Source organism: Acanthamoeba castellanii, assembly GCF_000313135.1.
Source record: "Acanthamoeba castellanii str. Neff unplaced genomic scaffold scf7180000084757, whole genome shotgun sequence".
Classification (NCBI taxonomy): Eukaryota; Discosea; order Longamoebia; family Acanthamoebidae; genus Acanthamoeba; species Acanthamoeba castellanii.
The window spans coordinates 213,200-226,225 of NW_004457453.1; the positions used below are offsets into that span (position 1 = coordinate 213,200).

The 13,026-nt window shown below is 58.9% G+C and overlaps 5 protein-coding genes and 2 pseudogenes across 5 annotated transcripts; 3 read left to right on the top strand and 4 right to left on the bottom strand.

Moving 5' to 3' along the window:
* Positions 1-900: 900 nt before the first annotated feature.
* ACA1_208510 (uncharacterized protein) lies at positions 901-1,445 on the bottom strand (the record flags this gene model as incomplete). Its single annotated transcript, XM_004339942.1, has 2 exons — positions 901-1,281; positions 1,365-1,445. 2 exons carry the CDS (start codon positions 1,443-1,445, stop codon positions 901-903), a joined length of 462 nt encoding a protein of 153 aa, XP_004339990.1.
* Positions 1,446-1,946: 501 nt separating this feature from the next.
* Positions 1,947-2,226, bottom strand: ACA1_208520 (annotated as a pseudogene).
* Positions 2,227-2,423: 197 nt separating this feature from the next.
* On the bottom strand, positions 2,424-3,245 carry ACA1_208530 (uncharacterized protein; the record flags this gene model as incomplete). Its single annotated transcript, XM_004339943.1, has 3 exons — positions 2,424-2,613; positions 2,743-3,016; positions 3,161-3,245. Coding segments are annotated over 3 exons (549 nt in total), but the record flags the coding sequence as incomplete, so codon positions are not given.
* A 1,366-nt stretch (positions 3,246-4,611) lies between these two features.
* Positions 4,612-6,099, top strand: ACA1_208540 (uncharacterized protein; the record flags this gene model as incomplete). The annotated part of the gene is made up of 1 exon (XM_004339944.1): positions 4,612-6,099. The coding sequence occupies one exon, from the start codon at positions 4,612-4,614 to the stop codon at positions 6,097-6,099; it is 1,488 nt and encodes a 495-aa protein (XP_004339992.1).
* Positions 6,100-6,173: 74 nt separating this feature from the next.
* On the bottom strand, positions 6,174-7,469 carry ACA1_208550 (PAS domain Sbox domain containing protein; the record flags this gene model as incomplete). The annotated part of the gene is made up of 5 exons (XM_004339945.1): positions 6,174-6,275; positions 6,384-6,469; positions 6,585-6,758; positions 6,965-7,240; positions 7,397-7,469. The coding sequence occupies 5 exons, from the start codon at positions 7,467-7,469 to the stop codon at positions 6,174-6,176; spliced, it is 711 nt and encodes a 236-aa protein (XP_004339993.1).
* A 575-nt stretch (positions 7,470-8,044) lies between these two features.
* Positions 8,045-10,906, top strand: ACA1_208560 (annotated as a pseudogene).
* Positions 10,907-11,109: 203 nt separating this feature from the next.
* Positions 11,110-12,916, top strand: ACA1_208570 (transporter, major facilitator subfamily protein; the record flags this gene model as incomplete). Its single annotated transcript, XM_004339946.1, has 5 exons — positions 11,110-11,469; positions 11,721-11,811; positions 11,942-12,119; positions 12,228-12,542; positions 12,637-12,916. The coding sequence occupies 5 exons, from the start codon at positions 11,110-11,112 to the stop codon at positions 12,914-12,916; spliced, it is 1,224 nt and encodes a 407-aa protein (XP_004339994.1).
* Between the last annotated feature and the right edge of the window lie 110 nt (positions 12,917-13,026).

The following is a 13,026-nucleotide window of genomic DNA, read 5'->3' on the forward strand; positions in this document are numbered from 1 at the left end:
GGTGGGGCTGCCGTGTGCGATCAAGCCGTTCACGGCATCGGAGGAGTCCATCTCTCTGCGGCGGGTCGAACTGGCCACGCGCCTGCGCGCCCAATCGGCCGTGGACTTTGCAGCCGAATCTTCCGCCGAATCTTCCGCCGAACATGAAGGTGCCCAGGTGACCGCGGCCGACAACCCCGAGCCCGCCTTAAGCTTGCGATAGCGCGCGATCTGTTCCGCTGTGGCGTTGGCATCGGTGGCGAGCCGGGATCGGGCGCGACCGAGGTGGAGCACGACCTTGTTGACGGGATCGAGCGACGCAAAGTCGGCGTCCTCGTCGCCGGTCTTGGAGTTGAACTTGATGGCCTTCAAGACCTTCTTCCCACTGGGCCTCGGCCAACCACGCCCAGATCGAATCGGCTCTGGTGGGCAAATCGGCATCCAATCGAAGGGGACGACGACGAAGGTGGCGGCGACGACAACACGATGGAAGAGGAAGAAGACACATCGCCGCTCGTGCTCAACGTCCAAGAAGCTGCATCGGCTGATGGTGCACTCCGTCCGAGCGGCCGATTCGGAGTTGATAAAGCGCGACGTTCGTCGGCCAAGCCGAGCGGAACGGCGTGTCGGCCACCCAAATTATCCCACTGCGGCAACTGCAGCGTGTTCACGTCGGCACCCGAGTGACAACGACGACGATACGCCCCATGCTTGATCTATTGGACTCTCCTGATACTGAAGCGTGATTGGGAAGAGGAGCAGCAGGAGCACACCACATCACAGCCTTCCCATTCCCTCGAAAGCGCCAAGAAGTGGCACAAAATAACTCTTTCATGCGCGGGCGAAAAATTGCTTGGGTGGCGAAAAAGTTATTTGCCGAACAAGAGTTTCCGAAGCGGAGCGGGGGGGGGGTGCGAGCCACTAGAGGGACTTCTCGACGGTGGCGGTAACGCTGTTCGGGTCCGAGGCCGCATACTCGTAACAGATCTTCTCCTGTTGGATGAGGACCTCGATGCTCTTGCCCACCTTCACGCTGTAACGTGCGTCCACGTGGACCGGGTCCATGGTGACGATGATCTTCTTGTCGGTGATGGCGTCGTTGACGGCCTCAACGATTTCAGCACCCCACTTGGAGATCTCTTCGCCAAGTGAGCGGCAGTAGTTTTGGTAGACGCACCCGCCAAGGTACTTGCGCTCGTTCTTGGCGCGCTCGTTGGTGCCGGTGTCGCCGGTGAGCTTCTCGATGGTAGGCCAGTCGACGACTAGCTGCCAGTCGGCGCCCAGCTTGTCCTTGATTTGCTTCTGCAAGTGATAAAGCGAGCCCGTTGTGGTGAGGTACAGATGTTGTGTGTGTGTGTGTGGAGGAGGAGGGGCGAGGAACGTACTTGGGCCGCGTCAAAGAACTGCTCCTTATCCTTGAGGATCTTCTTCTCGCCAAGCTTGAAACCAGTGTAGTCGAGAGACATTGTGAGAGGGGTTGATGGTAGGTTGAGTGGGGTGCTTGAATTGAAACTGGCTTCGCCACCAGTTTTATGGGGGCGCCCGCCCAACCAGCTCAACCAATCCTCTCAAGAGCGCCACAAGTGGAGTGAAAAGCGATGTTGAAGAGAAAAGGCGACGTCCTTGTCCCCAATGGCAGCGAGGCTGAGAGTTCACGTGGCTCTCTGTTGACATATGTGACAGCCAAATGTGTCCGCAAGCTCAAGATCTTAAAGTCTGGTTGCAGGCCCTTTGTTTACTCAGCGCAATGCCACTTTTTCTTGCACCACCACCTTTGCTCCATCACGGCTGCCCTTGGCCTCTGCATCTGCAACCCAATGATCTTGGTCTCCATATCTAACTCGCTCACCATATTGTTGGCCCTGCACTTAAGGTTCGTCTTCGCAGCCTTGTTGGCCTTGCCGTCAGCTGCACATTCTTGACAGCCTTAATTCTTTTTTCATTGGCGGCCTTTTTGTTCTTGGCTTTCACATTCTAGCCTTCACATTCTTGGTGGCCTTCACATAAGTACAAGAAGCAAAACGTCGAGTAAGATGTACCTTCAATGTCATTCGTCGGGCAGCAACACCCCCAGCGATCCGAGCGCGTCGTGGATGATCTTGTCGTGGATGATGTCGCTGTCAGCCCCGGGTTTGGTCACTCGATTCGCCGACCGCCTAAGTACTCAAGCACGTATTCACGAATGCCCTCATCGCTCGAGATGTAGAGCGTGCGCACCTCCTGCGCCTTCTTGGTGACCTTCTCCATGGTCGCGGGTGCAATACGCCCAATAAAATGTGGTGGGTCTCGTCGCCTTCTTCGGTGCCCATCGCCTTCTCCGACTTAGGGCACCACTGCTCTTTCCCCTCAGTCGGTGGTGTGTGTGTCGTGCGTGTGTGCGTCGTGTGTGTGTGTCGTGTCGTGTCGTGTCGTGTCGTGTGGTTCCATTAATACAACAATACCAGCTAATTGTGATTGTGGTTGTGGTGAAGAATGGCGAGGATGACTTCGGCCTTGGTCGCGCCCCAGCCGAGTTCGGGGGCGATCCCCTGGCTCACGCAGTAGCACTGGAGGACGTCCATCGGGTACTGATCGAGGATGCTGTGGTCGATGGCCAGGTCTAGTAGCTGCGCCCTTATCTCTCTGCTCTCACAGCTGCCCCCCACAAAGGCACAACACTCATTTTTACGTGCACCACACACGCCACACACGGCACACGACACGCCACACACGACACACGACACGCACCACCGCACACGCACGCACACACGTACGCGCACGTACCTCCCGAGTCGCGCGATCTGACGGACGAGTGCGGTCCTGGGGAGCGCTTCGAAGGAAGGGGTGCGCCAGATGAGGGAGAAGTGGGACAGCAACCGGGTCAGGGCCCGTTGGCTCGCGAGGAGGGCCTCATCCAGCGCTTCGATGGTGGTGTACTCCGTAAGCGTCAGGACCACGTTCGGCTCATAACGCCCCGGCGAGGTGCCAAACCCGTAGAAGACCCGGTACGGCATAACTGTGCACTCTCCACTCCCATCAGATTGTGATGCGCGCACCACTGGCACAACACCGACACACGACACACGACACACGACACACGACACACGACACACGACACACGACACACGACACACGACACACGACACACGACACACGACACACGACACACGACACACGACACACATCTGGTGGGGGTGGATACGCTGGGACCGCTCTCGAAAGTAGGTGCGCCAGGACGGTGGGCGCTGGTGCAGGTCTCCCGGCCACCGCCAGTTGGACCACGCTTGCCTAAAGAAAATTGGGAAGGGGGGAGGGGAATAGGCCACGTAAGTCTATGGCCCAACACATTGGGGGGGGGTTATAGACCAGAGTTGTTCGTCCGCGGTCAGGGCGCGCCAATCGGGCGGAAGCGCTCGTCGTCACTGTCGTCGATGCCCGACTCGCCCGACTTCTTCGCGGTCGGGCCGGCACCGCCCAGCGGCGTTCAGCAGCCGAGCGCGAGCGCGACCCGACGCAAGGCCGCCACAGCAGCCTAGGACCACGACCAGCCGAACGCCGGCATCGCCGAGGAGCTGGTTACGGCCCTGTCCCAGACCACCTTCGCAAGTGGATCACCCCAACGACCACCCCGTCACCGCCCTTGTCGTCGTCTCATACTTCGGAGGAGACTAGGCCGCCCGCTACTCTGCTGGCCACATCGCGAGCGGTAAGAACAGCCAACAAGGCTCGACAGCTGCCTGCGCCCGCGACCTCGACCGGCAAGCAGTTCCGAACGACCCCGACCCTGCCTACGCCGACCAGCACGGCGTGGTTGTGATCAAGTGCTGCCTCCAGCTCTCGGCCCTCGTCGACACCAGCGACCGCCATTACGACTCGTCGTCATCGTCAAGCGACAGCGAGTTCCCAGAGGTTGACGAGCGGTCGGGGAAGCGGCGCAGCCCTGGGGCCGAGTCGACCTACTACGACATGTCGCTGCTGCGGCTCGACGCCCGGCGGCCTCTGGTCTACGCCGTTCTGATGGAGGAGATCCACCGGCTCCACGGGCCGCTCCTGCTGGCCCTACTGATGGAGGAGGGCGCCAGAGGCCTCGGGGTGCGGGTCAGCTACCGGGACGCCGAGGGCGACCTGGTTGGAATTCATAGCGACGACCCGCTGCGCTACGCGTACGAGGACTGGCGCAAGATTGCCCGCCGACAGCCCCGCAAGCACGCGTTCATGCGTCTCGCGGTTGCGTCCTCGCACCCAGCGCAATAAGTAAATATTTATTTCTTATTAAATTATTCGTTTTACAATATACAAAAATACGGTGAGCCAACCGACACTAGGATATAACCACGAATTTGGACCAAAAAATAGTTCAGCGAAATGAAAAGTAGAAAGAAAACGGAATCAATCGATGAAAAAAGAGGGAACAGTTTCCGGCGCGCGAAAAATGCATCGCAGAATGCAGCGATAAATTTCACGTTCTGTGTCTGTTGGTCTTTTTGTTTGTTGTTCCACCACAAGAGGCCCACACAAGAAAGAGAGCGAGGGAAGAGGGTTTCTCCCGAGCTACTACACCTCCAGCCACTTCTCTTCTACTCTCCATCTCTATTTTCCCTCGAATCAAAATCGAATCAAAACCACTACTCTCTACACGAAACCCGAACAAAAATGACCGCCATTGCCACCGTTGTACTTCCTTCCATGTCCTCGACCAGCGACGTCGAGAAGCCGAAGAAGAAGGGGAAGAAGAAGTTCCAGAAGATGAACGACATCAACCAGGTCGACCTGCTTTCGCTCTTCTTCGCCCAGTACCAGACCTTCGAGGAGCGGTTCCAGCTGCGACCAACCACCACCACCACCTACGACGTCTACGAAGACGAGGCTGTTCTTCTCGAGCTGAACGTGGAGAAGATGAAGAAGAAGGACAAGGGCAAGGAGAAGATGACCGAGGAGGAAGAGCAGGCAGCTCGCGAGGAAGAGGAGAGCGGCGAAGAAGGTCTACTCATTGACTCGCTACACGAAGACGAAGATGAAGACGACACGAGCCTGGACCTCTTCAGCGACGATCTCCACTGCTTCGACGACCAGGACGAAGTCGAGGCCTACCTCGATCTCTTCGACGACGTAGAGGCCGAGGACTACGTCAACCACTACAACCTGCCCGACCTGGACCACTACGCCGGCCTCGACTTTGACATGGTCGAGACCGACGACGACGTGGCCCTGGAGAACGAGGGCGAGCACTGGGAGCGCCGGGTCGTGTCTTCGAAGCTCGGGGGCCACGTCGTGCGACGCCACTCGCGCAGCCACAAGAAGCCGCGCGTGCGGCCCGGCCGGTGGGTCAACGCCCGCGATGAGCGGAGGCGGTGCGAGCGCGTCGGCCTCGTGTTCGAGCAGGTGTGCGCCTACAAGGCCAACGCCACCCGCGGCCTCGAGTACCGCACCATCGACTACCAGGCCATCCGCCAGGACGTCGTCATTCCTTCTACTTCTTCTTCTATCTTCCAAGTCCGCTACTCGCACCACTACGCGCTCATCTTCCTCGTCTTCGACCAACAACGGTCGAGTGCCGTCGTACGAGCGCGAGGTGACGTCGGCGATCGACCGGGGCAGCGTGGTCCAGTGTGGTCTGTCGGCCCAGCAGCTCAACGACCTGCTCAACCGCGAGCTTACGCCGGAGGACTACGAGCTGCTGCTCATGCTCGACTCGACGGTCAAGCCCAAGACCCTGTCGACCAACCTCATCGACTCGTTCCCGTCGCGCACGGTGGAGCCTGGCTCGGCCCTGGTCGAGGGCGACGGCGAGCGCTGCGCGATCTGCATGTGCTCGTTCGAGGTGGGCGAGGGTGTCAAGGAGCTGCCCCGCTGCCAGCACTGCTTCCACGCCGAGTGCATCGTCCAGTGGCTCAGCACGGCCTCCACCAAGTGCCCGCTCTGCGGCTGCTCTCTCGAGTCGTGAATCCACGCAACGTCGTGATCACCATCACCTCGGTCCTCTCTCTTCTTCAACATCGTCTCGCATCGGCGTGGTCGTGTTGCCGGAGGAGGACAACCTGTACACTTTTGTCTCTACACACACCTACTCGAGAACCAGCACAACAACAACAGAGCGGTAATAAAGCGCTTATTATTGCTACATCATCATCACCTTGCTGAGCACTACACAACACGTGGGCAAGCTTCGAAGTAGAAGAAAATAAGAGAAGAGAAGAAGGGAACGAAGGTGGGGGTTAGAGGGCTGGAGACTGGCTGGGCGTGTGGACGACACGGCGTAGCAGGAACTCGTCCTTGGCCGTGGGCGCCGCGTCGATCACCACCCCGGTGGCCACCACCTGACACGTCGCGTGAGTTGGTTGATATAAAGAAAGGATGGAGGATGAAGGTGAGAGGGAAGCTTGCGCGCGTACGTATTTGGTTTTGCCCGTGCGGGGGTCGGGCACGGAGTCGTTGCGCCACCGCGTCAGTATGAGGCGTCCGTCCTTCGTGCGCCAGAAGTTCTTCCACTGCTGTCCAGGCATCACGAATCCTGCAACACATCACCGCACACGCACCACACGGCGCGCACGGCACACGCACCGCACACGCAAGTTAGTGTGTTTACTTTTTTCTACTTCTGTCGGCTGCCTCAGAGATGGGCGTACGTTCGTGGTCGTCTTCGGAGTGAAGGGCGTCGAAGACGCGGCGCACGTCGGAGGTCTGGTCGGGCGGGATGAGGAGGTCGAAGAGGTCGGCGCCCTCGGCCTCCTCTGCGCAGTAGCCCGTCGCCGCCTGGCACGCCCGATTGAACCGCACGATGCGGCCGCTCGTGTTCAGAACTGATCGACACACGCACACATATAAGTGGTGAGTCAACAATAGGCCAATGGAAAGCGCCAGTTTCGGTCCAATGGCAAGCAACCATTAAAGCATGTTCAGAACATGCGCGCAACAAGTGAACATTTTCTCTTGTTCGCATTCACACCAAGTAAAAAATCAATAATATCACGAAAAGGGTATAAACGAAGAAAGAAGTAGTGAGTACCGACGACCAGGACCTCCTGGGTTTCGAGAATGCAGCGGTAGAGGGCGTTCTCCTCCTCGAGCTCGGCTACGCGGGCCTCTAGCCGCGCCACCTTCTTGCTCCTCGCGTTGTGGCCCTCTTCCTCGTCGTTTCCGTTTTCGTTTCCGTTGCCGTTGCTGCTGCCTTCCCGCGACGTCGACCCGTCATCGTTCTCCTCCTCGTCTTGCGGCATCGGCGAAGGAGGAGAAGAGGCGAACGCGGTGTGTTGGGGAGCGTCTGCCTCGATCGATCGTTTTCCTGGTTTTTTCATTCATTCATTAATTAAACACCAGAGATCGATCGATTGGTTGGTGATTTCGAGAGGTGGTCATTGTGCAGTTTGCACCCCAGCGACAAAGATGACAGCATGAGAGTTGAATGTCTAAATTGATTTTTCACGGATTGTACACGTACGTTTGGCGGAAGGTTGAGCGGCCGACAAATCGCCGTTGGGCGTGGGCTCCTTCTTGTTCTCTTTGCCTTCCATCTCGTCAGCGCCGTCTCCGCCGTCTCTTCTTTTGCGGGTTATTCTCGCCAACGTGTTGTGGTTGGCACCACAAACAAGCGACGGACGCGACCTGGCATTTTCCTGTTCGCGTCGGCGGATTTTTGACGGTTTTTCATTGATCATTCTATGGGGCAGTTAAGGTGGCTGTCGGCAAGAATTGAGAGCCTGCTGGTGGAACAGGTCGAGGTGGTCTGTGGAAATGAGTTGGAGGCCACGAGCACTTCACGGCTGCGGTCAAATAGATCCCGCCCAGTTTCGGCTTGGTGCCGCGCGGGGCTGCGCGCTTCGACTCCGGCCCAGTCGCCAATGCCCGCCACCCGCACGGGAAAAGAGCGGGTCCGACCACAGCGTGATCTATCCACCGTGCCCAACCTGAAGGGGATGACATCTCGCCATCCACCCACAGAAGAAACCTCTTTCATTTCATAGCCGGCCCTGCTAGTATTACTACTTCAACATACCTCTACGGCCAGAAAAGAACGAAGAAAGGGCACCACCTCTAGCCCAGAAAAGAACGAGGATAAGCAGGAAAGAAGAACGAAAGAGACGAGAGCATGAGCGCGCGGGCGGTGCTGCAGTTTGTGTCAGAGAGAGTGGGCGTGAGCGGAGCAGCGGGAGCCAGTGCGCGAGCGCATTCGAGCGATGGCCAGTCGACACCGCGCCCCCTGCGTCGCGGAAGCTGTCAGGCAGACGAGACGAAGAAGACCTTCGAGCGCACCGCGAAGCGCGAGGAGATGACACAAAAGAAAGCAAAAGCGAAAGCGAAAAAGAACGAAGACGATAAGGAACGAGAAGAAAAGAAGACGAAGGTGGAAACCAAGGTCGTGCGCACCGGGTGCGTGTATTTCCTGAAGGGCTGCTGCGCGCGGGGCGGGTCGTGTCCCTACGCGCACGCCACCGAGGACCGACACAGCTCGGCTGCGGCCCAGGCCGATCAGGCCAAGGCCCAGGGCAACCTCCGCAGACATCGCTCCGCGGACGAGACCGACACCACCACTCGTGTCGACAACAACGACAACAAGAAGAAGACCAACAACGACTCCATCACCGACGATGACCAGCAGCTGCCCCGCCGCATGACCATCGAGTACGACGCCGACGACGATGAAGAAGATGAAAAAGATGAAGACGAGCGCGACCTGGAGAGCGGTGGTAGCGAGAGCGAGGTCGAAGATGACGTGATTACAGAGGGACAGAATGTAGAGGAGGCGGAGAAGGTGGACTTCTTCGAGGAGCTGCCGCCTGAGCTGGTGTGGCTCGTGGCCGGGCGGCTGGAGCACCAGGACTTGGGCCGGCTGGCGTCGACGTGCCACAGAATGGCCGGCCTGGTGTCGGACCCGCGACTGTGGAAGCTCAACTACGAGCGGGCCTGGGGAGCTTCGTCTACCACCGACCTCCAATCGGACGCGTCAGCCTCGGGCAGCGGCGTCCAATCGGCGAGTGCTGGGAATAGCCGGGACCAATCGACGTCGGCGGAGAATTCGGTGGAAGATAACTCCGAGGGGCTGGGGGACGATGTGGAAGAGCGAGGGAAGGAGATCGGAGAAGGAATGCGAGGAGGCCCGCTGGCTGGTGATGACGTCAGCAGCCCGTCTTCATCATCCGACGTCGACCGCGAGAGCGGCAGCGAAGACGAAGGCGTTGGACCTGGTCGACGTCACCACCACCTTTACGGCACCAAAAAGAACGAAGACGTTCAGGTAGAGGTCGAGGTGGTGCGAATGACTGAGAGAAAGAGCGAAGCGAAGGCGGCGGCGGCGGAGAAGGCCGAGCGCGATTGGAGGGAGGAGTACCGGGCGAGGCTCGAGTACGAGCACCGCGGGTGGAAGGCCAAGAACATCCAGCGGCTCTCGAAGAAGGTGACCAACGTGGAGACCCACCACAACGCCACCTTCATCACCTCCCTCGCCGTCAATCGGCCGCCCATCCTCGAACCCGCCAAGATGACCAAGGTATCGCCGCTGTGTGTCTCGTGTGGTTGTCTCGTGTGCGTGTGCGTGTGCGTGTGCGTGTGCGTGTGCGTGTGCGGTGTTCTGGCTAATGTGGGCGTGGGACGAATGCTCAGGTGAAGGCGTCGTGTTTCGTGCTGGTGGTGGATCGAATGACGTCATCGCTCCACCGCAAGGACGACTACCTGGCCATCGCGCCCAACTGGGAGCTCGACAATGGTACGAACACTCCGGCGAGACCGCACTCGCCCACAAAGACACCACTCCCGCGGCACGCACACCTCATCAACGCTGTGGCGGGAGCAGGAATCGTGCGAGTGATCGAGATGAAGTCGTACAAGAAGAAGAAGACCGTCATCCTCCGGCCTCACGCCATCGCCTCGCCCCTCCTCGCCCGCTTCTCCTCGGCCCACGGCGACGGGCGCATGGCCATCGGTACGCCATACAACCTCGCTCGGACCCGCCTTCCGCCAACTCAACCGTGCGCGTGGCCGTGTGGCGTTGCGTGCGTGCGTGTGTGCGTGTGTGTCCATGTCTTGTAGCGCCCCTGCAAGAGCCCGGAGTCGTGGAGGTGTGGGACTGGGCCAACGACCGGATGCTGCACCAGTTCCCCGTATCGAGCCATGCCACGGCCTGGACTTTTGCTACAACGACATCATTCTGGGCGACGGTAAGCTGTCATGTTGTTGTAGATGCACTTTTGGCGGTGGAAGAGTGGTGCTGACGTGGCCTGTCAGCGTCTGGTCCGGTCGCGATCTACGACGTGCGCCGGCAAGCCAGCGCGCCGACGAGTGTGCTAAGTGGGCACACGGACAAGGTGACGTGCATGCAGCGACGTGACGAGATGTTGGCCACCGGATCAGGCGACGGTGCGTTGCAGCCCGCATTCCAATATCATTTCATTCCCTTCATTCCAAGAAGTGAAAGCGCCTAATGAAGGCTCGAATGCGATCAGGCACGGTGAGGGTGTGGGATCTGCGGCAGAGGTCGACGCCCATGTTCCAGCTCGAGGGCCACTCGATCTCGTTCGTGTCATCGCTGCAGTTCGACAGCCAGAAGCTGATCTTCTCCGCCGTGCACAGTCCGCCCAACCACTACTTTTGGCAGAACGCCCGCGACAGGAACCCCTTCCGGTACTCACCTTCATCATCATCACCTTCTTCTTCATCGTCATCGGTCACTAACATTTTCTGCAGCCACCAAATGTTGCACGTGTGGAATGCGCGCACCTTCGAGTTCTGGAACAGTCTGGACTTCTCCAAGGCACCAACTGCAGCACTGATCGTTGTTCTGGGGTCGTTAAGTGGAGTGCTGATGCTCATGATTTGCTTGGGCGGCGTGCAGGAGTGCACTGAGGCCACGTCGCCGATGTCGTTCGACTTCGAGGGCAACTTCCTGGTGGTGGGCGTGCCGCGGCAGGTCGTGATGCTCAACTTTTACAACAACGCCCACTGCATCGAGTCGTAGCAGCAACACAAAAGCATGTGAGCGTTCATGTGTGCACATTCCTCTCCACGTGTTTGCGTTTGAATGTAAACTTAACACTTTGTTTCCCTCTACAACATTCCACACATTCTTCCTCCCGAAATTTCCTCGAACTCATCATTTCCACGCCCAGCACCAACATTAAATAAAACCAAACCAACACCACAACAACCGTAAAGAACGACATGATGGCCACACTCGATAAGCCATCCACCCCTGGCACTCGCACCAGCGATGGGGGTGGTGCGCCCCCGCCCGGTTTGATGTATGGGGCGGTCTATGGCGCATTTGGGGCCATGCAGCCCTTTCTCGCTGTTCAGCTGGAGAAGGAGCGCGGCCTCACCGCATCGCACCTGGGCCGGCTGGCGTCGGCCTGCGCTCTGGCCTCGTTCGTGTCGTCGGCCGTGGCGTCGGTCACCGCCGACCGCACGCGTCGCCATCGGGACCTCCTACGTGGCGCGTGCCTCCTGGCCGCCTCCCTGGCGCCCCTCCTCCCCCTCCTCCCCGCGTCTCCCCTCCCCCTCTGCTTCCTCGTCCTTCTCCTTGTACCTTCCTGCCACCCCATTTCATTTTGGTTTTTTGTGTTTCTTTTTTTTTGTTGTTGTCTTTTATTTTTTATTTATCATTTATAATTATTTAATTATTGTCTTTTGCGCGTTTGGGCGCTGACTCTTGCTTGTGAAACACAGAACATTGTGTGGTCGCCGATCGTGCCGTTGGTTCGCTCACCGCACACGCACCACCGCACACGCACCACCGCACACGACCGTACTGACATTTAACCGGGGCGCGACAGGTCGACGATGCGGTGATGGAGGATCTCGGAGCGGCCAACAAGAAGCACGAGTACGGCAGGCACCGCATGTGGGGCTCCATCGGATTCGGAGGTACCCCTCTGGCTGCCCAATTCGACCCCACATCATCGTACACTGACGCGCGCACCACACGCGACACGACACGACACGACCAACGACACGACACGACCAACGACACGACATGCAAAACACGATACAACAGTGGCTTCGGGACTGATGGGGTGGTGGCTCACGTTCCACGAGTGGGTGTGGTCGCTGTGGGTGTTCGCCGCGGCGATGGTGGGCCTGGCCTCCATCTTCCACTACTCCAACATGCGCTTCCCCACCGGCCGGCCGCAGGTCCAGTACGCCCAGATCCTCACCCTCCTCACCTCCTTCCGGTACGCACCAGAGACCGGCCTTGTCCTGGTCACGCTGACGTGGCTTTCTTTCATCTTTTTTATTTACTTAATTTTCTTTGCTGACGTGGCTCTGCACAAAAAACACAGCTTCCAGTGCTTCTTGGCGGCGATCTTCGTGTTCGGGCTGAGCCACAGCGTGGCGAGCGGCTTCCTGTTTCTGTTCCTGAGGGACCTGGGGGCCACTGAGTCGCTGATGGGTGTGGCGACCATCGCGCAGACCCTGGCCGAGATCCCGGTCATGTTCTGGAGCGGCCACATGCTGAGCCGCTACGGATCGCGCGCGGTGATTGTCGCCTCGATGGTACTCTACGGCCTCCGCATGCTCGGCACCACCTTCCTCTCCCCCGACAACACCACCGCCCTCGTCCTCCCGCTGCAGCTCCTGGGTGGCCTCGCCTTTGGGTACGAAATGACACACGACAAGAAACACGACACGAGTATGTGGCACATAGGTGTGGAATGTGGCTCACAACCATGTGGAATGTTGGGCTATTAGATTGGCGTGGCCGGCGGGGCTCAATCATGTGAACGCGCTGGCGGCGTCGATCGCGTCGCCGTCGCTGGGCGCCACGGCGCAGGTGGTGGGCTCGGGCGTGTTCGGCAGCCTGAGCGGCTTCGTGGGCGGTCTGGTGGGCGGCTGGGCCTACCAGGCGCTCGGGCCTCGCCAGCTCTTCCACGGCCTGGGCGTCCTCCTCATCTCCACCGCCATCTGCTTCTTCCTCATCGAACGCGCCATCACCCCTTCACGCAATGAAAGCGACACCAGAGCCAAATAAAGCGTCCTGTCGCTGATCAGCCCTTTTTATTTCGTTTTTTTGGCGCCTCGCTCCTTATGAAGATGTCATTTCGCAATATTTGATTGAGGCAGACATGTTATCTGGCAGCT